Source organism: Poecilia latipinna, unplaced genomic scaffold (genome assembly GCF_001443285.1).
Source record: "Poecilia latipinna isolate Pla-1442-1.1 unplaced genomic scaffold, P_latipinna-1.0 Scaffold6, whole genome shotgun sequence".
NCBI classification, from domain to species: Eukaryota; Metazoa; Chordata; class Actinopteri; order Cyprinodontiformes; family Poeciliidae; genus Poecilia; species Poecilia latipinna.
In genome coordinates, this window is record NW_015112622.1 from 885587 (window position 1) to 909899 (window position 24313).

General features: G+C 39.6%; 1 protein-coding gene and 1 long non-coding RNA gene across 2 annotated transcripts in view; both read right to left on the minus strand.

The window, feature by feature from the left end:
- The window catches only part of LOC106936653 (uncharacterized), a 16014-nt gene extending 13120 nt beyond the window's left edge, over positions 1-2894 (minus strand). Inside the window, exon 1 of the long non-coding RNA XR_001422188.1 lies at positions 2663-2894. This is a non-coding gene — a long non-coding RNA (uncharacterized LOC106936653). The remainder of the gene's footprint in view (positions 1-2662) is intronic.
- A 1552-nt stretch (positions 2895-4446) lies between these two features.
- The window catches only part of LOC106936505 (mitogen-activated protein kinase kinase kinase 11-like), a 63572-nt gene continuing 43705 nt past the window's right edge, over positions 4447-24313 (minus strand). Inside the window, exons 7-10 of the mRNA XM_015017601.1 lie at positions 22818-22986; positions 21514-21626; positions 20266-20889; positions 4447-15896 (exon numbers count right to left, since the gene is read on the minus strand). Coding sequence (XP_014873087.1) covers positions 15295-15896; positions 20266-20889; positions 21514-21626; positions 22818-22986 — 1508 coding nt within the window. The 3' untranslated portion in view covers positions 4447-15294. The remainder of the gene's footprint in view (positions 15897-20265; positions 20890-21513; positions 21627-22817; positions 22987-24313) is intronic.

Below are 24313 nucleotides of genomic sequence, written 5' to 3' on the forward strand. Positions count from 1 at the left end.
CCCCCCCCCTTCAACGTCTTCCTGTTTTATGTTCCTTCTTTCTTTGGCTCCTGATAAATTTAATCAATTTCGGGGCCCCATTCGGAACACTCTCTGACTGAGGAGCATAAACAACTAAATTACTGGAGCCGCTGATTTTTATTTATTTTTTTTCTTACACTCAGCTCAAGCTTCAAGTTTTACTTTTGTTTAGCCTTCGGCCTATAATCAATTCCAAGTAGAAAATTAATAGGGACGGAAACAATTCTCTGGCAGAGGGAGAGATAAAATTGCCCAAAACTTTTATCATCTCAGCAGCTTTGTGAAGTCCTGCCCCATTTCTCCTCCAGTTTAGGAATAGAAATGAAAAGATTCACATAATTTTCCAGCCCTTAAAGAAATGTATTGAATGTATTTTTGCATTCTGCTCTGTCGTTGAGGGGCGTTAATGTTCCGTCTGATCATCAGCGTCCTCTTTTGGGGAATTCACGCAGATTAGCGGGAGTCCCATTAGATTGCTGAATTGCTATGAAAAATAAACCATCTGAGGCTGGGCTGAGTGAAAATGTCTGCAGGGAATCTTTGATTTTTAACCAAGTGGTGGACTAAAAAGTACAAAATAAAACGTATATACCCCAACTCTTATCATTTTCTTGTCAGTCATTTTAAGTTAAACTACTAAATCTGTCCTTTAGTAAAATATAGCAATCAGTAATGCAATTATCAACTGTAATAATTGCATTACCATGCAGCTATTTTGTTAGTTTTTACCTGATGTATAAAATTAATATCTTCAATCAAGTGATAATCAAGTGATATCAAGTGATAATACTGAAGCACTTAGTGTTTTTTTTTTTAAACACTAAGTGCACATAGTGGAATTTTATAGCATACTGCTTCAGTTAGAGAAATGCTACATATATCTTTTAAGTCATATATGTCAAATATGACTTAAAAGAGATTTGGCTTTGTAATTTTATGCCTTGAAATTGGGCCTCTGTCTCTTTAAAAATCCCTGCTCTTTCTGAAACTCTGCCTTCAGGAAGTCATCACATTAACCCTTCAACAACGTTTTTAGCAGCGTTGCACTAAGAAGTAGCTCCTATTGTGAGCTCAGCAACACTAGGTGTTCCACCAGGTGTTTGCTAATTGCTGTTGGCTAGTCTGAAGGAGCTGAACATCCATAAAGCAACTCTCTGGGTATGTTTTTGATTAGGGAATGACATGATGTAAAGCTCAAAAAAATCAATTTTAAATAATATTGTGTTAATTTCCAATTTTCCTTTAATGATTTTTTAGAGTTGAATATTTCCAGATTAAGCCCAACATTATGGTACACAGCAACATCTGTGGGCATTAGAACTTCTACCCAAGACTGTTGAAGTTCATTTCATTTATTGGTTTATTTTGGTTTATTGTTGTTTACAGCCTGAGCCAATTTGTGCTGTCTAGCTCCTAGTAGACAGCACAAATAGGTGATCCAATAGGTAGTTGGATCACCTATTTGTTTTTCAGTGTGTATTTTCTTATTCTAAAAAAAAAAACCTGAAGCCACACTTGATCACCCTGTTTCAATTTTCTAGTAAAATCCGCCAGATTTCTAGTTAAAATATACACTCATTTCAGAGTTCCTGAGAGACTGCCCCCTAGTGTGCTGGGAGAGAAATAGACTTCAGGGATCAGTGGATCCTTCACCATGCTAAGCAGTGATTTCCCACATTATTCATCTGTTTACACTAAAACACCTCTTCATTTATTATGTTAAACTCTAGACGTTCTCCAGGTGATCATAATTATGGTTATTCTGAGGTGTCAAGATGCCACATTTTCCCACAATTCTTTAGCATTGAGAAACTCTTGGTGTATTATGTATTATTACTATCATTATTATATTTCTTACAGTCCTGTTAACTGTGTATTTTCTGACAAGTTTTGGTTTGTTTTCTTGGCCATTCCCTGACATGGTGAAGTTTATGCAAATTGCATGTTTCCTCAACTTTCCCATTTTGATGTGTGACTAAGATTATGATTATATTATTGATTAAATCACCTTGGAAAAGTAAACTTCAGATTACAAAAATGCTGCGGATACCTTCAATTCATAGGAAATGTTAAAGGGAGCTTAAGAAATAGTGTGGCACGTGAGATTTTAGAGCTGGAAATAACATTTGGGAACATTTATAGAAAGGTTGAGCTCTTCTGCCCGTGTGAAACCCAACAGATTGCTACAGTTTGGGCTTATCTGTTTAAGATGCATGCCTTCCTGCTTCAATCTGCATATCTCTGCCACCTGTCCACATGCTGCCTGCTTTTTCAGCCTCCCCAGAAGGCTTCAGCGATGGGAACGCTCTCATTGCTCCATCACGGCTAGCTTTTGCAACCTCTAAGTGTTGACATGTGTATCTTCAGCCCGAATGATAATACATTTCTTTTGTGGATTTTTTTGTGTGTGCTTAATCTCTATTATATTTAGTGTCCCAGTTCATGTTTGTTTCATGTGCCAACCTTCAAGTTTGAGTGTGACTATTTCAAACTGATTTAATACATACCCACCTCCGCCCCCCTCCCCAAGTACTGTGAGACTATTTGTTGTGTGACATAATTAATCAGAATTGGGGGAAAAACAGAGTAAAAATTCAAATCATAAATGAAATAACTGGAAAAGAAATGTTCAAGTGTTCACTGCTGTGCTCCTCATCCTCGGTGTCCATGGAAACAGGAACCTTTGAGACGTGCTGGAGGGTCAGGCGCTGGCGAGAGTTCCTGCTTCACGTCTTCTTCAATGCCTGTTATCTAGCTGGGAGACGGTGCTGATGAAGGAGGGACCGGGCCGCCATGTCTGAGTGAGTCCCACCAGCGAGCGCACCCCGGCGCGCGCTAAGCTAATCAAACAGGTTAGCTTCGGAGATGTTGACCTGTCCAACCTGGACCTCTTTCATACACAACACTTCATTTGCATTTATATGACAACAAAATAAAACATAATTTTATATTTAAAACAAATCCTCCCAGCTTGAAAAGTAGGCAATATTAACGTCAAAAAAGTCTATATTGAGAGTCCCCTTTTTAAATGCAGTACAGTTTTATTCATAAACAGACCAGCCATCTGCTCTGACAAGGTAACAACACAGTGAGAATTAAAAAATAAATAAAAAAAACAGTATGGTGGTCCCAACTGTCATGTTTTGGAGGACACACACTTGTTAAAATCTGTCATCACCTAAAGCAGCGAGTCTCACCACTGACTCACACCGATATCCACGTGATAATGCTGCACATGCAGGATCACTGAACCATGATGGCTCTCAATTCATAATGTTTCAGCTGAAAGGCTAAGCTTACCTAAATATTTAGCTTCAAACTAAATAATTAGCAAGATACTCAGTTTTAAGCTAACTCTTTAGCTTTATTATATTTTGCTCCAAACTAAATATTTATCTTCTAACTGAATATTTAGCTTCAGTTTGAAGATAAATATTTAGCTTGCTAACTAAATAGTTTGAAACTGACATTTATAAATTATTAAATAACATGGTAAAAAAAAGTGAATCATGTTTTTTTTTCCTCATATGACAAACCTTAATTATTGATGTTAAATTTTGACTGTACAAATCCAGAGACAAGGTGCTTCTAAATAGAAAATGTTGCCGTTTGTGTGAATTGGGATACATTTCCTACAAAATGAACTGGCTCTTTTATCTACAACAGAAGCAACAAAAATAAAGAAAAAATAAAGAAAATATTTCAACCTGAAATCACATGTGTGTTACTGGCAAAAACCTTTGCAAGAGATTGATTTTGCATCCCGTGACCTGGAGCGAAAAGCCTCTTCTTCTGGGCGAATTATGATTTTGAGTCCCCAGGAGAAAAATGCAGAACATCTCATCCCAGTACTAAGAAATCTCAATTTGAGAATGGAAATCTTGGTCAATATTTGTCACCTGGTGAACCACATAGAAAAAAAGAAAAATAAAAGCATGCATGGATTTAGTCTTTTTTCTTCTTCTTCCATCTCCTTTCTATGCAGTCCGTAAACTTCTTGTTACAATTTCAGATGTCTGTCAGAATCAGGCTTCTTCACCCTTTTTTTTAACATCAAACACAGACACAAACCTCATGCATTTTGTATTTAATAAAAAAAGAAAATCCACTGTCTTGGCATGATGTGAAAAGTGCTATTTCCAAAACAAAATAATTGCTGCGACAGATAATTGTTATAAGGATGTCATCAAACCAACAACACATTCGTTCCAGTCTGCGATTGTTGGTGCGACGCCGGACAGCGGGAGGTGTCGCACTCTGTAATTGGTGTCTAACATGGCAGTGAAGTGCTGAAAAATTGTTGCGGACCAGACTGACAATAGTTCAATCAAACTGCACCAATTTCACACTGTCTTTATGTTCGAAGAACGGACGAATCATAAAAGCCTCCCAGCCGTATACGCAACAATAAAAGTCGCAGGCAAGTCAGGAGTGTTACGTTTTATTTGGTCGTTTCTTTTTTTTTTTCAGCTTTTTGTTCCTCTCCACAGGTTAAAACCCATTATAATAGTCATAAGAAATAAAAACACTTTCACATACTGCATACAGAAATAATACTCTCGACGCACAGTAAAAACAGTTGATTCAGGCCCAGCCCAGTGCGAGATTTCACACAAAAAAAAAAAAATTAAAATTGAGGAGGATTTTTGAAAAAGCACGAAGGCCTGCAAAGTCTTTAACTCGCTTGAGTAGAGACGGTCAAACAGTTACAACATGCACGTACAGGCTGAAGCATGTCTGTGGTCAAAAAAAAAGAAAAAAGTAAAAAGGAGCGGAGAAAAAAAAGCAGTTAAGCAGTTCAACATAAAATTGGAAGTTTGGGTGCCCCAAAGAAACATTAGGCTGAAATTTCTGCATATTTTTACCGAAATAGCTCAACTTTTAATCCTCAAAAGGCAAAGAAACTCTGACAGCACCCTGTAGAGAAAATATTTTACATTAAAAATGAAGAAATAGAAGCACCCAAAAGCATGCCTCGTCAAGACTCCAGTGAAAACCTAAAACAAGTATTTATCATCTTAAAGTAGACTGCGTCAACGGCCACCTTGAAAGAGTCTCTATCCAGTGTTTAAGAAGGTGGCCAGTCATAAATATCCTTTTTGACCGTCGTATGGAAAAACTGTGAGCAGGGAAGTTAAAAAAAATAAAAATAAACCTTTAGAGGTTGAAAGCGAAAACATTTGACTAGTAAGTCACAGGGATTTGTTCCAACCAAAACCTTGCAAATTGCATCTGTGGATCATTGGGAGTTCAGCTCTAATGAACACCTGAAAGAGACCACCCACTGCTAAATACTCTCAGGCTTCTGTTAATTACTTTTAAATGCCTTACATGATCATAATTGGGATAATTTGCCAGTAGATAAAACAAGTTAGCCCTCAGAGGTAAAGCGGTTACAAACTTCCTGGCTTCCCCTCGCAGTGTTGTGATGAAACAGCGTTTGCTGGTCAAACTCGAAATATAATTATTGAAAATGTCAAAGTGATTTGAACACCGAAGATAACCTGAGAGCAAGCAAAACTGCTTTGTGAAAGGAGGATAAGAAGGAAAAAAAGAAGCTATCAAGTCCAACATTTCAAATATTTCTTAAACCAGGAAAGTAGTTGTTCCCTCTGGCAGCGACTACCATCAACAGGATGTCAGCGCACAATTAAAATGTCCTAAATACTTTTTTTTTTTTTATTCAAGTTTGTCCTTAAATGTGTTAATTACGTGTTAATAATTTGTTGTGGCAAATGTAGTCTTGTGTGTGTATATTTATTTTATTTATTTATTTTATTTTTCTCGTGGGACTTTTCTGTCAGGCTAGAATTCAAGTTGCAAGAGACATCTTCAGTTGAGCCAGATGGATGGAGTAATTGATATCCATCCATCAATTACTCGTGATGGATGGATAGCTATCCATCCATCACGAGTAAAGTGCAAATTTATAGGCAATTTATCGTTGTTTATACAGTTCTATAGCACTACAGGTCTTAAATTTCATTCATAATGGTATTAAAAAGGTGACTGGTGATAACTGTCAGTTTTTTTTACTTTGCTGTAGATAAATTCTGTCTTTGCAGAATGCTTGCAATTCAGCCGCACCAGCAGGATTTACAGGAGACGATAATTATTTCATACAGTCTTTGCAGCTAAGTGAGCTGAGGTTTTGAATTACACATTACGATTAGCATTTTAAACCAAACCAACCGAAAAGGGGGGAAATACTTTTTTACAGTCCTTTTAAAGATCGAAAGAGATTGCTTGTGAACTGTGATCTGTATTGGTTTATCAAATGAACAAGAGAAAGGCAGAGAAGATCATCTATCTGTAGGAGCAAACTGTAATAAATCATTTAGCGCCTCCATATCTAAGGGCTGATCAGAGTTCATTCAGCCAAATTGATTTGTAGCAGGGCTGTACCATTCTCCAAAAAAAACAGAAATTTACAAACTGAATAGCTTCTGCTAGAGAGGAAGATGACAAAGGTAATTGAGTGTCAGTAACTAGATGGAGCAATAATCACGAGCAAGCGGCTGCCGCATGCTGTTGAGTTCAATGAGGGAAGCGTGTTTGAGCTTGGACTTGATAACCTCGCTGAAATCTGTGTTTATTTTCCAGACGTGCTGCCAGTTGTCCGCAGGAGCCGGCGCTGTGCTCTTGGAAACCAATCGGCCTTTCTTTCGTGGCTCCTATTCATTTCGTTTTCATTGTTATTGGAAGAGAAGAGGACAGCAGATTGTGACCTTGGGTGCCTGTGCCGAAAGAATTAGAAATAATATTCACAGTTTTTTTCGGAGGGCGAGCATTAAGCTCCTGCACCTGCTGGCGATCTCTCACGGACGTGGGCTTTTGTCCGCATCCCCCACCGGGGTTCCGCCGTCGCTGAACGGTCAGCGAAAGGTCAGATTTAATCATTTGGTGCCGGCCTAATGGGGCCAAACAAAGGTCCGGGCAGGTGTTTCACTTTCATAAACGCTAAATAATGTTTCTGGCTTAGACAGGAAGCTGAGAAGTCATTGTGGCAAGCCAGAAAACCACACATTTGCAACATCCACCTAATTGACTGCAAGCAAACAAAAGAAACTGCCAGTGATAAATGGAGAGCCACCATATCATGGTACTGTAGGAGTTAAATAATAACCAGCTTGCCAAAGTAAAAACTGAATTGAAGCAGTTTGAATCTAGTCTTACTGAACTGCTTCTAATTTTCCCTGGAGAAATGCAACTGTTGGGGAAAAAAATAAGAAAATTTTAAGCCAAGCTGCAGAAACCTGCCATGTTTAAGGGCACACTATTCTTTCTCAGCTCTTTAGAAATTCAAATGATCTATTTCATTTTCCCTACCTCACTGACAAAGGTTCTTCTGGGGTTTTTTTCTTGTTCCAGAGCTTGGTTAGTTTACCCTGAAGGCTTTAAAGTAATATATTTCCTACCTCCATCATCATCCCACCATGTTGTTGCAGTTGCATATAGCACATTGATTTATGTTATTTACCCTGTCTATTTTTTTTGTTTGTTTTTTTTGACAGAGAAGTGAATTGGATTGTGTCTGCATGGTTTTCAGAAACTAGAAGATGGGAACACACAAACCAGCTACCAACACAAACAGATTTATATTTCAGATTCAGCTAGGAAAAACAAAAACAAGAAAAAGAAATATTACACAGTGGGAACGTATAAATAAATCTAAGATTTTAATTTATTTTAGTCCTAATGTAGCAGCTCACTGAAATTGCTAAGTTAATCAAGCTAGCCAACAAAAGAATTTAGTTAGCTTTTTACATTTCTTATATTGACCCAGTTCAGCTACTTATGTTTTTGTTATAGCTTAACTTTATGACTGTATCAAAAATAATTAAGCCTAGTTTATTATTTTTAGTTTTTCTTATGTATGCAAATCTAGAAATCAGCACAAACCTCAATTTAAATTGTGACGTATAGCACCCATCAAAAATATCACTAGAATTGGATTCACAGTGGGAAGTTATGCATAAACCAAACAAAATTTGCTAATAATATTTTAATAATAAAAAGAAAATGCTACTGCTAAGTCAATCAAGCTAGCTATCAAAATATTGTTCAGTTAGCTTTCAAGTTTCTTCTATTGATTTAGTTGTTTTTAATAAAGCTTTACTTTGTGGTTTAACTATTGTAAGTTCAAGCTACTTTAGTTCTTCTGTTCAAATCTAAATGCTCCTACTACCAAAAAATATGACCAGTATGATATGTGCATATGTTGAGTATTATTGTACCCAAAAAAAGATCTGTTAGGGTTAGGGAAATACTTCAACAACATGTGACAAACAAATTAAACATAATTTTCTCTCAAGGGCGTCAAAACACAAATGTTATTTTCTATTTGGGGCAAAAACCATAGAAGCTTTCAGTCTCAGTTTAAACCAAAATGTTCCTTTTAGAAGCCTTCAGCTGAAATCCACTAATCTGCTCAGTCTTGACGCACTTCAGCAAAAAGTGTCCAATTAGTGTTAATGCTGGGAGAAGAGCTAGCCAGCTGATGCTACACTCTCCCATTAACAGCTATAATCAATACATTGTACATTGGCTTCAACACCCAAACAAGATATGTTCCTGAAATGCAATTCAGTGTTTCCAAATGGAATTAAAATGCTAATTCTAATAACTGCACCAGCTAACTCAACGTCTAAATCAAAGTAAACAGGGAAAAATAAGCATGAATGTAAAGATGACTTTTCGCAGATCCAATAAACTAACTTTGGATAAAACTGAGCAAGCTTTCATTTTGTAACAGTCGATTGTAACATTACTGCGAGCAGTCTCAAAGGGGTCAGTGCTTTCTTTGCTGATTTTCGTCAGGTGACACACTGGCCATCTTTGCATTTAGTTATTACTGTAAATGGTCCGGGCATGTCTTTAAATGAAGTTTGTCAAATGGGGCCGGAGGGACTTGACTACCTGTCAGCTGCACTCAGGACAGTGACTTGTGGTGACGGACTGCCTGCTGCCGAGACGCGCAGAGACTCATCAGGACTTTTTTGTGGAAGCGTAGGTTGTCAGCTCAGGGGCGACGAATGGCAGCTACGCTTCTTAAATCTGACAGCCAAAACCAAGAATCAGACATCCCTGTCAAAGACATCCTGAATAAAATGTGTCAAGCCTTTTCCTCACAGCTAGCAAATTAGAAAACCAAGTTCAGGGAAAGCGAGTGCGGGGAGTATTTTTGTATGTGTGCAAAAACAAGCGCTTATTCATTCTGGGTCAATCCACAACAGCAGTGATTACCAGAAGGAAAAACATTCCCCCCTCTGACTGCAGGTAGGAAAGTAATCATCTGTGAGAAGCACAAGAGACTCCTTTTATTTCGAGTCATATTTTAGGGTCCTCAATTATTAAATAGAAAACGACGAGAAATGTTTTCCAAAACCAAATCTCTGAAGGAAAATTCAAATCTAGCCTAGGCGGGTTACTGAATGACAGCTGGAAGAGGATACTTCACACAGAAAACGTGACTGAAGCAATTTCCCCAAAAATTTCAATCATCTCAGATTCCTCGACGCACTTTTTTGATCACCGAAAACAGCAGCCGCCCAAAGGTAACGACTATCATAAGATAGCGCCTGCTTTAACGTGTTGACATACTGAGGCGAGGCATTAAGTGTCCGCTTGCAATCAAAGTTGCAAGTCATTATATTTTGTTTGCTTGGATCATTTTAACTAGTTCATTTTAACAAACATGTCTGTTTTGGGAGCTGGTTGGTTTTTTCTGTTGCTGTTTTAGATCTTTGTTCTGGTCAATTCATGACTGACCTTTCTGGGATTTCAATTCATACCCTCTTTAACTTAAATCTGAAACTGCTGCTGCGCAACTTATTCAACGAATAACTCACTCACTTTCTGGTTGAAGAGTGACCGAGTCAATGGCACCCAACCTCTGCCTACACCCCCTGAATGCTTTTTGGTTCTGGAAATTTTGGTTTTTGCTTTTTGGCTCAGTGAAATTATTAACATGCTATTAGTCATTTTTTTGATTGATATTGAACACGTGTCTACTGCGATATCATTGATTTATTGTCCATCCGCATCTGCTCATAGTCTAATGCAAGGAAATTTGGAGACTTGTCTAGTTAATGATGTCTCTACCAACCTCCTTCAGAAACATATTCATTATTGGCCCTCTTCCACTATTACCTACTCATTATGACTTGACTTGTGTCCACTCAGTTTGAGTCATTCTCCACTATAATTGGGGACCAGCTTTGTGTGGGTGCAGTAAAAGGCCATCACTGAAAAGTGAAAAGTACCCCAACCTGATCTGTATATGATGCAAGCGCAAAATGTCTGCACCTCGTCCTTAGCAATTTCAGAATTGCCTAACCCTAACCCAAATATGCTCACTGAGTTTTTATGAATCGTAGGTCTGATTTTCCTAAGGGCGTTGCCCTTATGACCCAACTAGAGACCGACACCATTTTGACGTTGTGTTTTCAGCCTACTTTGCTTGGTAGCAAAGTAGGCCATGTAGCTGCTGCCAGTGGAAAACACTTGGAACTGAGTCGAGTCTTGCTGAGTTGGTACTAGTGGAAAAGGGTCAGTAGATGTAGATCAGGTGTGGCTAGTGAAGGACAACAAAAGAACATCCTGAACATCATGAATTCATAATATGGTAAATTCATGAACAGGTTGATATAATCAACCTGTCTATGGGGTGTAGTTGCTACAACTTGGTACCATGGATCTCTCTCCTTAAAAGGTTAATGAAATGTTGTACATCATCTCTGTGAAATAAAATAAATAAGTAAAAAAAAAGCTGTTTTGCAGCTGTAGATGAAATAGAAAATTGTGGGTACAAAATAACTAGGAACCATTTGTCATGAGAGTTTCTTTCAGCAGCCATTGTGGCATACCGTTTTGTGGTTTCAGACTTCTCATTCTAAGGATAATTGTCTTTTCCTAACTGGCAGCCATTTAGCAAATCTTGTGGCCATTTAAGACAGCTTTAAAACTTTTAGAGCTAGGAAGCAGTGGGACTGCACATTGCTTGAAATCCCAGTAAATGATTTGGACCAGAACAGAATGTGTCAAAAAGAAAACAATTGCTCCACGGTTAATAGACCCTGCCCTAGAACAAATGCCACTTTATTTTTTTTCCCTCTCCCACCCTCCGGCACTTCATGGGTGTTACAGAACTGAATTGGCTCCCCCGATGCCAGGACTATTCATGACAAAATACCCCAAAAACTGAGACGGTAAGGAGACGTCAAAGGAGAAATGAAGAACGGCCAGGTAAACAAGATGAGAGGAGGGAAAGGCTGCAGAAGCAGAAACAGCCTCAGAAACAAAGGCGATGAAGAAACGGTGCAGTCAGCAGCTGTAGCCGCTGGCACAGAGCAACAAAAAGGAACGGAAAGGGAGGAGACCCCAGCTCACACGGGCTCCGAAACTTCACACGTTCAAAAAAGAGAAAACAGGACACAACATGGATCTGGATGGGAGCCGACACAGGAAGCAGACCGACTTCTGGCCCAAAGCACGGCATCACCAGGGCTAATTAATTACCCAAATATCTGATCACTTTGTTAGCGCCATGCTACCCCCGCCCTTATCAGGAGGCTCAGAGGTATCTCAGGGGTACACAGGAGAAAGTTATTCATAAATCTAACTCAGTTTGGTAATGACTTTACATTATTTAAACAAAATAAACGGTTTTAAAGCAAGAATTACCTCTGGCAGTTAGTTGAAATTGCTACTACTAAGTCTCTCATGCTAGCTAATGAAATAATTCTTTAGTTAGTTCTTCAAGTCCAGTCCTTATTTTTTTTAATAAAGCTTTAATTTACAACTTACTTTTACCATTTCAGCCTAGTTTTTTCCCCGTTGTGTTCAAATCCCATCTAAATGAGCTGGTACAGTAACTACTAGCTCATCGGTTGTGTATTATGAATGTAAAAAATAAATATATTTATACTATTTTATATGAAGAAAAATACTTTATTTTAGCTTTTCCATGAATGTATTCTGGTGACACGGCCAGTCAGAGTTTTTGTCATATTTCAAACTATTTTTAGCTAATAGGAAGACTGTCTGCTATAAATCAGTGGGTCTCTTTCAGGTGCTCACTTGCAAAACAATCATGTAATAAAGAGGCCATTTTGAAATAAGCAAATCATAGAGGCTGGTATGAATCATTACTCTGATATTCAACACACTCCTGAGGATAAGACGTCTTCGCTGCAGCAGGAAGTTCAGCTTCAGGTGCAAATTAACATTTCCCACAGCGGTTTCACAGAAATCCTATGAAAAGTGTCTGAGCATGTGTGACGTGCAATAAGATGATCCAGGTGTCAACAGGAAGCTACGTTGGTGATTTGGAACAGGTGCAAAGCAACAAAAACTTAATCTGGAATGCAAATGAGATGTAAGACTTTGATGAGAACGATTCGAAACAACAAAAAACAGACCTAAAGCATGAAGCCAACCAAAAACAGCCAGACAGGCTCGGATCAAATGTAGCAAAAATCAACCAATTTGATTGTGTAACTTGGCCTAAACGTCTCAGCTAGTTGCCTGGCAACTCCATAGTGGCACATGCAGAGGAGTGAGCTGCAGATAGCAGGATATTGAAATGTCTGAGCAGGCCAAACTAGGAAACACATTAGGATGATTTACATTTAGGACTATATGGACAAATTTGAATGAATCTGAAATGTTTGAGAGGTAATTATCAGTTCAGAATAAGCAAGAATCTTCCTAAAGCTTACATTTCTTAAATTGAGGTTCTATGAAGTTATTATTTAAAGTTTAAAGATGCCATTTTGCAACTTTGTAGGAAAATAAAAAGAAATCATTAAGCTATCTTAGCTTAATGATTACAGAGGTTAGCCTTCTGTAAGCAGCAACAGGCCACAAAAAATAATTCAGACTTTAATCTCAAAATCAGAATACTGAAAGAAAGTCATTTCAGAATTTCAGACAATTCTAATCAACATCAGAATTGAGTTTATTTCTTATCTGAATTTAAAAAAAGGTCTGAAATCAAATTAATCTCACAACTATGACTTTTGCAGAAATGACTCAAATCAAAACTTTGATTTTTCTTCTTAATTTTTATTTTTTTTCCCCCCAAATCAAAAATTGGAAAAAGTCAAAATTCAGACAATCTCAAAATTCTGACAAATTTTTCTATAAAATGCCAGAATAAGTCATATAGCTGCTTTACAATGATGGGGGGGGGAAAAAAAACGTGAAAAGTTAATTAAAATCTAAAAACCTCGGTAGGAACTGAGCTGTCTTAGCTGGAATACCTTCCTAAGCGCTGCATCCAGAACGCCTTTAAACTGAGAACTCCACCAGCATGAAGTTCTCTAAACCAGATTCAGATTCTATGAAAACTCCAGACGTTCTTTAAAAAAAGCTTTCGAGCATTTAGTAAGTTTTATGGAGAATATCATTTAACTCTCATGATAATAAAATGTATTTGTGTTTCCACCAAGGCTCTGTGCGCTGCTCTGCATGTGAATCCCTGCTGCCTCCGCCCGGCGCAGCGCGGAGCCCAAAACCGCTTATTTGTAAGCACCTTTTGTCCGAGCGCTGGGCGGCATTCTTTGGCAGGAGAAAGGAGGGGTGGGGGGCGGCGGAGGGCTCTCCGTCCCGCTTCCTGTGCCGCCGTGTCGCCTGCCAGCCCAGTGGATCCGTCCAATCCCTGGCATTTCCCGAGGAATGTGACTGGAATGCTTTCTACTTCTCAAGGTGGGGGGGTAAGAGGGGGGTAACGCCCGGGTCGCGGTTTTCGTCTTGGATTTCATGAGCGGCCTAGAATATCTACAGAGTGGATTCTCCCATAAAGCAACAAAACTGTTAAAAAAAAAAGAAAAAGAAAAGAAGCTTTCTTTCAACAATGAGACACACTCACAAGCATTTGATTTTTTTTCCTTCTTTTTTTTTTCTTTTCTTACATGATCTGGAAAATTTAGGTCAAATCTTGTCTAACGCACCAGCTAAACGGTTCAGGGGAACCTTTAAGAGATAAAGATATATATATTAAAAACACTTCACAAAATAAGGCACTCCAATTTTCTTTCATTGTCCTGACTGCTTTCAGTCTGCAGGATGAAGCTGTAAAAAAAAAAAAAAAAAAAAAAGAAATGGCCTGATCTACCTCTGCATTGTCACAATGCTTCAAAGCAGCGGGGGGAGATGAAAGCAGCTGATAGGAGCAGGATGACAGAAGATCAAGATGAGGCTGCTGATCTGGATTCTGCTCCTTCAAAGGGACAGCAGTAACACAGACGAGACGCAGGGAAAAAATGAAAAAGAAAAATGAAATTGGCACCAGCCGTTGGTTCACAGGCAGATATCCCACAATCCATTGTATCACCTTTTCCCCTGGCTTTCTGCTCTCCAAAGCACCAGGCTGGGGTAGAAAGAAGAACTACAATGCCTGCAGCTCCCTACCCTCAGTGGGATTTTAATTTGAAAGGTTCCAAGTTTTCGTCCCAACGACAAACACAAAACTAAAAAAAAAAAAAAAGAAAACAACAGTAGTGAAAATGGTCCTGGACTGAATTGGATTGGCACCTGATTGAAGTTGCTCCGCAACCGCCACCTTCTTCAAATTAAACAAAATTGGTGCAGCAAAAATCTTCATTTGTGCCGCTGTCATTTTAAAAGATATTACTAAATGTTTCCAGAGGCCAACAAAGTCGACCAGCTATTCCACATTTACAAAATCAAACAACATATGGTTTCAATCAACAGGACTACATTTGTGCAGTATTCATTTTTGTTTGTGCCACTGTGATTTTTAAGATTTCTAGGTCACCAGACTCCCCCAGACGTCTTCTACCAAATCACGACGTTTCCAGATACTCTTTGAGGTACACCAAATTCTGTGTCAAATTTGGTGCTACTAAAATTTTAGCTGTACTAACCAGCACAAACACATAGCACAATTCGTTTATATTAGTGCAGTTTAATTTTGTTAGTGCGGAGGCGGTAGGGGCAGGTTGATCTTCTGAAACTTAAAAAAAAAAAAAAAATCTTAAATATTATAGCTGCACAAACAAGCACAAATGGTTTGAGGCACCATATGTTGTTTGATTTTGTAAATGTGGAGTGGCTGATTGACCTTTGATGACCTCCAGAAACATTTATTAACATTAATTAAAATTTGAGCAGCACAAACGTAGCACAAATGTTTGACACCAATTACACTCAATTTGAAGAAGTTGGGGGCGGGGTCAACCTCACTCAGGTATAGCTGGGATGAAGTCTGCATTCCATATAATCCATGACTGGGAATGAGATTTGGATTCAGAAGCGATCGTCTCTGAGTTGCGTTGGCGACTTGAAGGGCTTGAGCCCCAGCGTCCTGCGGGGGTGGGCTCTCTCTTTGGTCATGTCCAGAGGCTTGCCACAGGCCGCCCAGCCCAGGTCCATGAAGGCCGGGTCCGCCGGGTTGATGGGTGCGATGCGGAACGAGGGCAGCGTGGGCGAGCCGTTGGTGGAGCACGGGGCGGATCGGGAGATCGGGAACGGAGCGGAGAATGGGTCGAAGGGCGGCGTGCCATCGGAGCTGCTAGAAGGGTCCGCCTTGAGGGCGAAGGGGTCGCAGTCCGGAGAGGGGAAAGGGTCACAGCTGGTGAAGGGGTTGGTGGGCGAGGGCTGGTAGCCCAGGGCGTGGCCGTCTGAGCGGATGGGGCTGCGGCCGCCTGCTGAGATGGCACCACCCGCCGAGATGAAGCTCCAAGGGTCGATGCGGGGCCGGATGGGAGACGGGCGTGGCCGGGGGATGACACTGACCTCTAGGCGGCGGGTTTTGGGGCTCCATAGCGCTGGGTTGGGGTGGAGGGCGTAGGGTACGGAGGTCTTGTCCTCAAAGTCCAGTGTGTCTTGGCATAGGGGGAGATCTAAAACTGGAACAAAACAACAAACCAGTGTTACGCTTCAATAGATTCCTAAATAAAAAGAAACTTTCCACTCTCGTTAAGTGTGGAACATCAACATTTTACTGGGATTTGATGTTATAAAAAACAAGTAGCACACCATTGTAAAGTGGGATGAAGATGATACATGATATCAAAAATGCTTTGATAAAATAAATCTGGTGGGGAATACTAGCTATAAAAAGTTAATTGCGCTAACCCTAAAGCACTAATCAATCTGCTAGCACAAAAGAATTATTCAAACTGAAGCTAATGCTAAAGTGCTAACTTCAGTTCAAATTACATTTGCCCTTGAATGACAACAACCTTCAACAACAATATAACATGTACATTTTATTTTAAAAAATGTACATGTACATTTTATTTTAAAAAATTTACATTTACAGATATTGTATTAATATATTGTTCTTTATTTTGTTCTTGTATATTTGTTGTTTGAAATCGTTATTAGTGAGAAAACATAAAAAACGTGAGATAAACAACTATTTGAAGAATTCTTAACAGTTGATAACTAAAACATGAAAACAGATGTAAACTTTATTCATCTCAAAGTTTATGCATTAGTGCTTAAGAATTTTTCTAGGTGTGCTAAGCGCAAACAAAATTAGCTGTATGCTAATCCGCTATTAGCACATTAGTAGAGGTTGTTATTCTTAATTTTATTCTTTTATTTTAAATCTGGAATGGAATTATGTCATATTGCTGTAAACAAGTGAATTCAGTTCCAAGTCCTGTTCGGTCAATTCGTCAGGTTCGTCAGTGAACAAATATCCTGAAGACCAAGGAGCACAGCAAAAATGTCTCTTTAACCGGATCTAATGGTGGAAGTGCTCCACTCAAGTCTCTCTCATCTGATTTAATCTGTTCAAAAACCCTTCAGAACACAAACCTGTGCAGTGAAATTGATCAAAAACAAGAAGATGAAAGCACAACGTTACTGCAACACGAAAAAAGAAAATAAAAGAAATGGAGCAATTACAAGTGAGGAATGTTGATGTAATTAGTCTCAATTAAGTGAAACATAGTGCTGTTTAACTAGTTGACAGAGCTGCAAGAGCAGCAGACAAAGCGTAAATTGGCGCTGACAAGAACATTAAACTCAGAATAAATCACCCTGAGTGAACATTTGCTGTTTCTAAATGTGACGCGTCTGCCAAATGGCATTATTTACATCAACAGTTACCCTCAAAGGCTGTCGAGCTTTTCAGCTGACAAGAGCGAGCAATCAGGAGTCACACAAGAGCAGCAGAATATTAAAAAAAAAGAAGAAGAAGAAAGTGAGAAAAATCCTCTGAATAAACATCTCTTTTTCAAGCGCAGGCTGCCAGGCGAACAATGTGGCAGTCTGTCGCCTGCGTCATTCCAGGGTTGTTTAGCTAAAACACACTTGGTTAATGATGTGGGTTTTTTTTTCTTGTCTTAAAATTCAGGGTTTTTGCAGGTTTCCCCAAAATCAAATTTAAGACTTTTTAAGGCTATTATAAAGGGAATTTAAGCCCTACGACTGGAATGTACAAACTTCATCCAGCCGACAGCCGATAAACTTGTACTCCACAATCATGAACTACCACAGCAGTAGCAGTGGCATGCTAGCCTCAACCGTCTCAATAAAGAAGTCTGGGTGCGACTAAACAGCAAAGTCCCCCAAGAAAAAATTACATAGAGCATACAAGATTAAATAGTTCTTCCTGTCAAGACAAAATTTAAAAACTGTCCCCATATATTAAAGGCAAACTTAATTTTTACAATAAATTGAATACTTTTTAAGGCCTAACATTTAGATACATTAATTGAAGACTTTTTGAGCATGCGAGGGCAACGTGTAAGGTGTGTATGCGTTTTTGAGACGTAGTTCAAGCGACCAAAAAATTTGGAGAACATTCAGACCTGTTTTCAACACCGGGGTGTTACCACAGGGGGGCGCCAAAATTGGGTCGTTTACATTACTGGAGCATAAATTGAAACAGGTGTAAAGAAAATCGATGCAACTGTGTGAAAAATTACATCATTGACATTTCCTTTGAGCTTTCATTGTGTTTTTCATGTGTTTTCATCACAAAAGATAACCTTGCAAATCTGCATGAATTTGCATTCATCTCCCTTTACAAAATAAAATCCGATTAAGTGGAATAAGTATAAATCCAGATGTTCTCAGAAGGCCTCACAGATTTGCTAGAAAACATTAGAGAGCAAACAAAAACACTAAGGCCAAAGAACTAGGGGTGCACTGATTGCCGTTTTCTAGACAACCTTCACTCTTAAAAATCCTCATTCCAAATTTTGGCCGATACCAAATTTTATTTATTTATTTTTTGGGGGTCAAAAAACAGTCACTAAATACTGCAACAAAATCGTTAAGGTTGGAACTTCACAATATTTCTAGTCAGAGAATCTGAATACAAATGCATGCCGCACTTTTCATATTTTTAGTTGTTCCCTCCTACTCCACAATCATGAACTACTTTGCGTCGGTCTAAAACTCAGAGAGAAAACAGCACAAAGAATGTAGCACAAAACATAATGTGAACACTGAAATGTGTTCACAAATGTGTTACTGAAAGGCATAGTGGTTTCACACAAATTCACCCAGCTTTCCAGCAGACAGACTGCAGATTAGCAGTCTGGAATCTGCTACATTTCCATCCAATGTGCTGCACTCATCCTGCACTATTCAATCTCAGAAGAGTGAAAAAAACAGCATTTAAAAAAAAAAAAAAAAAAAAACCTGGTTGATAGCTCTGCTTAGCCAGTATTACCAGTGAAGTACAGCAAGGGCCAGCTGTTACCTGAGATATGCAAATGGCTGCAGAGAAGCTTTGATGCTAATGAAAAAGCTCCTGCAGCAACGAAGTATCCCCTGTGCTGCTAAATGGAAACAAAAATTCTCACTAAAAACAAAAGACAATGATAATTCCGGGAGAATCGTGTGTGTGCGTGTGTGTGTGTGTGTGCGGGGGTGGCACGTTGTTATGCTGCGGTGGTACAGGACTCAAGGTTAAAGCCGGATTGGGATTTGCGTGCGCGGCCGGGTGGAACGAGCTCGGTTAGGGGTTGCAGATGAATCACGGAGCTAAATTAAAAACCCGAATCCAAAACCCAATCTGGGCGAAGAGCAGGTACTTAAAGGAAGTACTCTGCTGATTTAAAATGGCACTTCCAATAAGAAGAGAGCTGGAGAAGACAAATTAAAAAAAAAAAGGAAAAAAAACACTAGTGAGAATTAAAACAGCAGAGGTAGACTCTAATTATTATTAGATCAGGCTAAGGAGGCTTTCTGGATCTTCAGCAGTGGCTCTTAATAACTCTGCCTTAAAATTATTAAGAATCAACTAATGTTTCAAATGTAAAATTAATAACAAATGCTGCTTTAAACTGTTTTTTATGTAATAAATTGATTTTCCACACCAGAAGTATGGGTGATAGTGTTTTGGATCCACATTTTTTGTTATTAAATTGGAAATCATTGTTCGTTTCTCATTTCTACAAAAGTTTGTTTTTTCTTTATTTTAAAACTTAAAAACAGAAATAAAAATAACAAATTTCCTTAAGTTGATATTTATATTTTATATTCATTTAAATGAGGTACATTTTTTAAAGTAATTATTTTTAAGTGGCTGGGCCAGACTTTAAGAAGAGCTTACAGGGATAGAAGCCCAGCGAGTCAAGTTTTTGGGGGCTCCAGAGATTAATTTTTTAAATGCATTTTTATAAATGCATGTTTTATAAAAATCATAGTCTATATAAAACTAACCAATCCGTGTTAAATGAGGTGTTTTAATAATGTAAATGTTGAATCAAAACAATATGAGTAATTAAAAATTTGATTCTAAATCTGAAGTACATCTTTTCAGGACTAATATGTAGACATCCGTGTGTAAAGTTGTTCCCACTGATGAGCTCCACCAATGTGTTTTCATTTATATGAGTAAAATACATTTTTGGTCAATAGAGCACCAAAATTAGCCCCTATCCTTTTTAAGTTGACCATGAGCGCAGGGCATTCTGGGTAAATAAAACCAAAACAAACACCTGCTTGTTTTTTAGGGTTAGCAGGAGAAATGACTTGCTGTCTTGTACCATCAACAAAATCTACTAAAATCTGACGCTGTCATATTTGTTTACATATTGTGAAGTAGAAAGTGTCTTCTTCAGTGGTTCTTGATGCAGCACTCCCACAGGCGAGGAGGGAAACTGCACCAGGTGAAAATGCTACAAATGTCCCAACTTTGATCCCCAGTTGAACCGAGTCTACCGGACTATCGGGTGTAATATTATTTATGTGGATAAAGGCAAATGTGGCTGTCAGAGTTATAACGGCATGGGGAGTGAACCCACTGACCCAGCTGGGAGGCGTGCAGGCCGTAGCTGGACCTCCTCCTGCGGTCGGGTCGGTGCTCCCAGGCCTCGCTGCTCAGCTCTCCGTTGCTGGAACCAGAACTAGCGGTCCAGTCCGCCGGGACAGCGCCGTCCTGCTGCAGTGGGGTCCCCGGGCTCGGCGGGCCGCTGTGGTGCGTCTGCGGCGTCCGAGGGCCGGACCTTTCGCGAGGGTTGGGCGGTGGTGGCGTCAGGGGCAACGGCTTCAGCTCCTGGTACTGCAGGGCTAAATCCAGCAGCGGCTTGGGGAGCGGCTCAGAGGTGGAGAAGGTGATGAGATCGTCCACCACCGGGGGGTCAGTTATGAGCGGCCTGGGGGGGGAGATCTCCAGCTCGAAGGAGGAGCGTTCCTCCAAGGCGGGGGGGTTAGTTCGAGGGGGAACTCTGGGGGGGACGTCCAAGCCCCGACCCAATGCCACGGAGGACAAGAGGGAGCCGCAGCCTAGCAATGCCCGGTGCGTGTTCTTGACGGCGCCGCCAAGGAACCCCCTCTCAGGCATGGGGGAGCCGGCCGGGGAGTAGCCCCCCTCCTCGCTGCCAGAGTCTCCCTGGGAAGGGGGGAGGCGGAGGCTGTCCTTCGACGAGGAGCCTATAGAGAGAGAGAGAAAGTTTAGAGAAAAAAAAGGGATGCGAGACAGAGAATAATGACTCCACACATTTATTATTCATTCAGCTTCTGTTTCTAATTCACACTCCCAGACTTGGGTGAGTCTTAAAGGAGCAGTATTATGCGTTTCAAGGCACATAGTGCCAACTTATAGCACAGTCAAGTAACTATGTTAACTTCAGTGGTTAGAAACTCAAATACGAGTTAAAATTTGAGTTTGTAACTTAAAGTCTTGAAATTAGGCCTCCGTCACTTTAATTCTTCCTGGTCTTTCGGAAACTCCGCCTTCAGAAAGTCATCACAACATACCTCCTCTACTATGCCTTTAACATTTTTACCAGCATTGCACTGAGCAGTAGCTCCTACAATGAGCTCAGCTCCACCAGGTGTCTGCTAATTGGTGGCTAGTCTGAAGGAGCTGAGTTGGGGAGGAGCTATGTTCACTCAGGCGATTTGCACAGCTGAATGGTTGCCATAGAGATTAAATGATTTCTCAAACATGCACAAAAGGATCAAAGCAACTCTCTCTGTTTTCAATGATGGAATAACATAACATGATGTAAAGCTAAAAAAAGTCGATTTTACATAGTACTGTCCAGACGTTACCGTTCTGAGTGGAAGCCGAGGTCGGCGTGGGGGGGCGGTACTCCTCGAAGTCGTCCATGGCATCTCCGTTCTCGTTGCTGTCCGACTCCAGCAGCTTGGCCCTCATCGATAAACTGGAAGCAGTCAGACGAGCAGAACATCTTAGAACATCTAATATCAGCATCAGTCGCTGGACTGAAAAAAAACTTGGAGGCAGATTCTGTTCAGTCTAATTCTATGTGTTGTTCTCTAAGTGACATCATGCTTTATTATTCATTATATTTAGAATTCCTAATAGCACTTTGTAAACCATTGGAAGAAGTTTTGTTGCAGTTTATTTTTACATGTTTGACCAAGTCAACCTATTGTTTTTGTCAATTTCAGTTTCTTTATTATTATTTTACATTATTCTCTTAACTGCACCGACTGAATAAATTAAGGTTGTGTTTTCATGTTTGACCAAGCTTGTGAAGCTGTTGGTGTATTTAGGTGTGCTATGCTGGTGCAGAGGTATCAGATACATTTGTAATTCAGCACATTTATGTCTGTGTTTGAAAAAAGAAAAAATATTTCAAGTCAATTCAGGATTGCTCTTCTGCATCGGTATTGTACCGGGAGTGAAAAAAGTGGATTCTGCATCCCCGGTTTTGATGTTATTTATTTATTTCCTTCATTTACGGTTTAAAATCAACATGTCACTTTGTGATATAAACAAAAGTTTTGAATGAAAGTTTGTGGTCAGAAATAAGGATGGATAAGAAAGGATTTCCAGTAGCAGTCAGTGATGGAACAAATTAGAAGAGGCCTCTGACTGAAGACCGTTATTTCATCAGGCTTATGACTAACGGTCACACAGGCAGCTCAGTGTCCAGGCAGCATCCATTATGTTTGATGGAAGAGAAGGTCTGAACTTCCTTCTTCTCCGTCTGCAGTCACAAAGTTTCACTTTCAACTCCTCTGTGATTTGTGGTTGTAGTTTAGGGTTGTTGTTTTTGTTTTTCTGTTTTTTAGCTTTTTGATATCCTAGTTGTAAAAACAATACCTTTTGTTACTCAGAGTAACAAAATAAAAATACACTAAAATTCCTTCCAGCTGCATAGAATCCAAAACCAGAGGGAATAAAAGTCTGAAAAAACAACAAACCAGAACTAACATAACAAAGCTATTTCTATATGCAGCCACGAGCAGCGCAGCTCTCAAACGGTTTTATGTTTGTTGAAGTATGTAATATGTGATTTGTTGTTGTTGTTGTTTAAATACATATTGTTAAAAAAGAAAAGAGCAGAACCAAAGTAGGAAATTAGTGGTTTAAAGTCCCGGCGTACCTGCTTTCCTGGGGACTCAGCCGCAGAACCTTGGGGCTTTTGGGACTCTTCGGGCTCTGGGGCCTCCAGTGTGGGTTCAGCCTCATGTCTCCGTTGGACTGCTTGTGAGACGGGGTCTCTAATGACCGGACCGGGGCCAGACAAAACGTCCTGCTGTCGCTGGGACTGACTGGAGAGACCGAGACCGAGACCGAGAGAGGACATGAGATGAAATTAATCTGCACTGGCTACAGTTTTTCTACACTTTTCTCTCATGTTTTTTGTTTTTGTATTTCCAAGGCCGATGGTGACACTCAACCTTCAAACTGATCAGAACCACACAAGGTTTACAGTGAAGAGGGAACTGGTGGGACTTCAGCTCTAAGAATAACTGAGATTGCATCTGCCAAGCTCAAGTGACACATCTCAGCTCTCCTCACACCAACAGGTCTGCGCTGCCAGCAGTGTGAACAGCATACAGTAACACAGTAACACAGAGGATGTCTAAACCAGCCGTCTGTAACAGCTGTCACTGTGCTAAAAGCTTTAAAGGGACAGAGTCATGTGTTTTCCAGGCACAAAGTCCCATTTTATAGCACAATAAAGTAACTATGTTACCGTCAGTTGTTACAAAAAATATTAAAAAAAAATTAAATAAAATATGACTTCAATATTTATAGGCTTGAAACTGCACCTCTGTCTCTTTAAGAAATCCCTGCTCGTTCTGAAGCTCTGCCTTCAGAAAGTCATCACAACATGGCTCCTCTATTTACCCTTTAGCAACGTTTTTACCACTGAGAAGTAGCTCCTACAATGAGCTTAGGATGTGTTCAACCAGGTGTTTGCTAATTGCTGCTAGCTAGTCTGAAGGAGCTGCGTGGGGGAGGCGCAAACTCAAACTCTGAAACTGCAGCCCAGTGGAGGAGCTTCATCCTTGAAGAAGCTAAGTCCAACCAGGCGTTTTGTACAACTGAATGGTTACCATGGAGATTAAAGGATTTCTCAAACATGAATGAAAGAATCAATTCAACACTACCAGGATACTGCCCCATAAAGCCTTTTCCAAGAGTTTTTACCCCTGCTGGTCTTTCTGACTTTAGACCTAAAGGGAGTGATGCTGAGCTGGCTTCCTACAGTTTAAAAACACATTTCTGGTATTTTCTCTTCAGAAATTTGGCTCAATTATTGTTCCCTTGTAGTTAAAGAGTACTGATTTATACAAGTGCAGATCAAAGAGTTTCTCCTTAAAATATGTAGTGTTTAGGGCTGGGCAATTAAAAACAAAAAACAAACAAAAAATCTCCCCATTTTTTATATATCAAATTTGATTTTCAAATTTTTTTTCTGCACTTTTTTTCCTTAAAAAAAAATAAAAATGAAATTCAGGTCAACTAATCTTTTCTTTGTGTTGGTCTTTCACATTAAATTCTAACTGAATATGTTTACCTTTGTGTTTGCAATGTGACAAAATTTGGAAGAGATGTATGAATACTTTTGAAATCCACTAGACACTAATT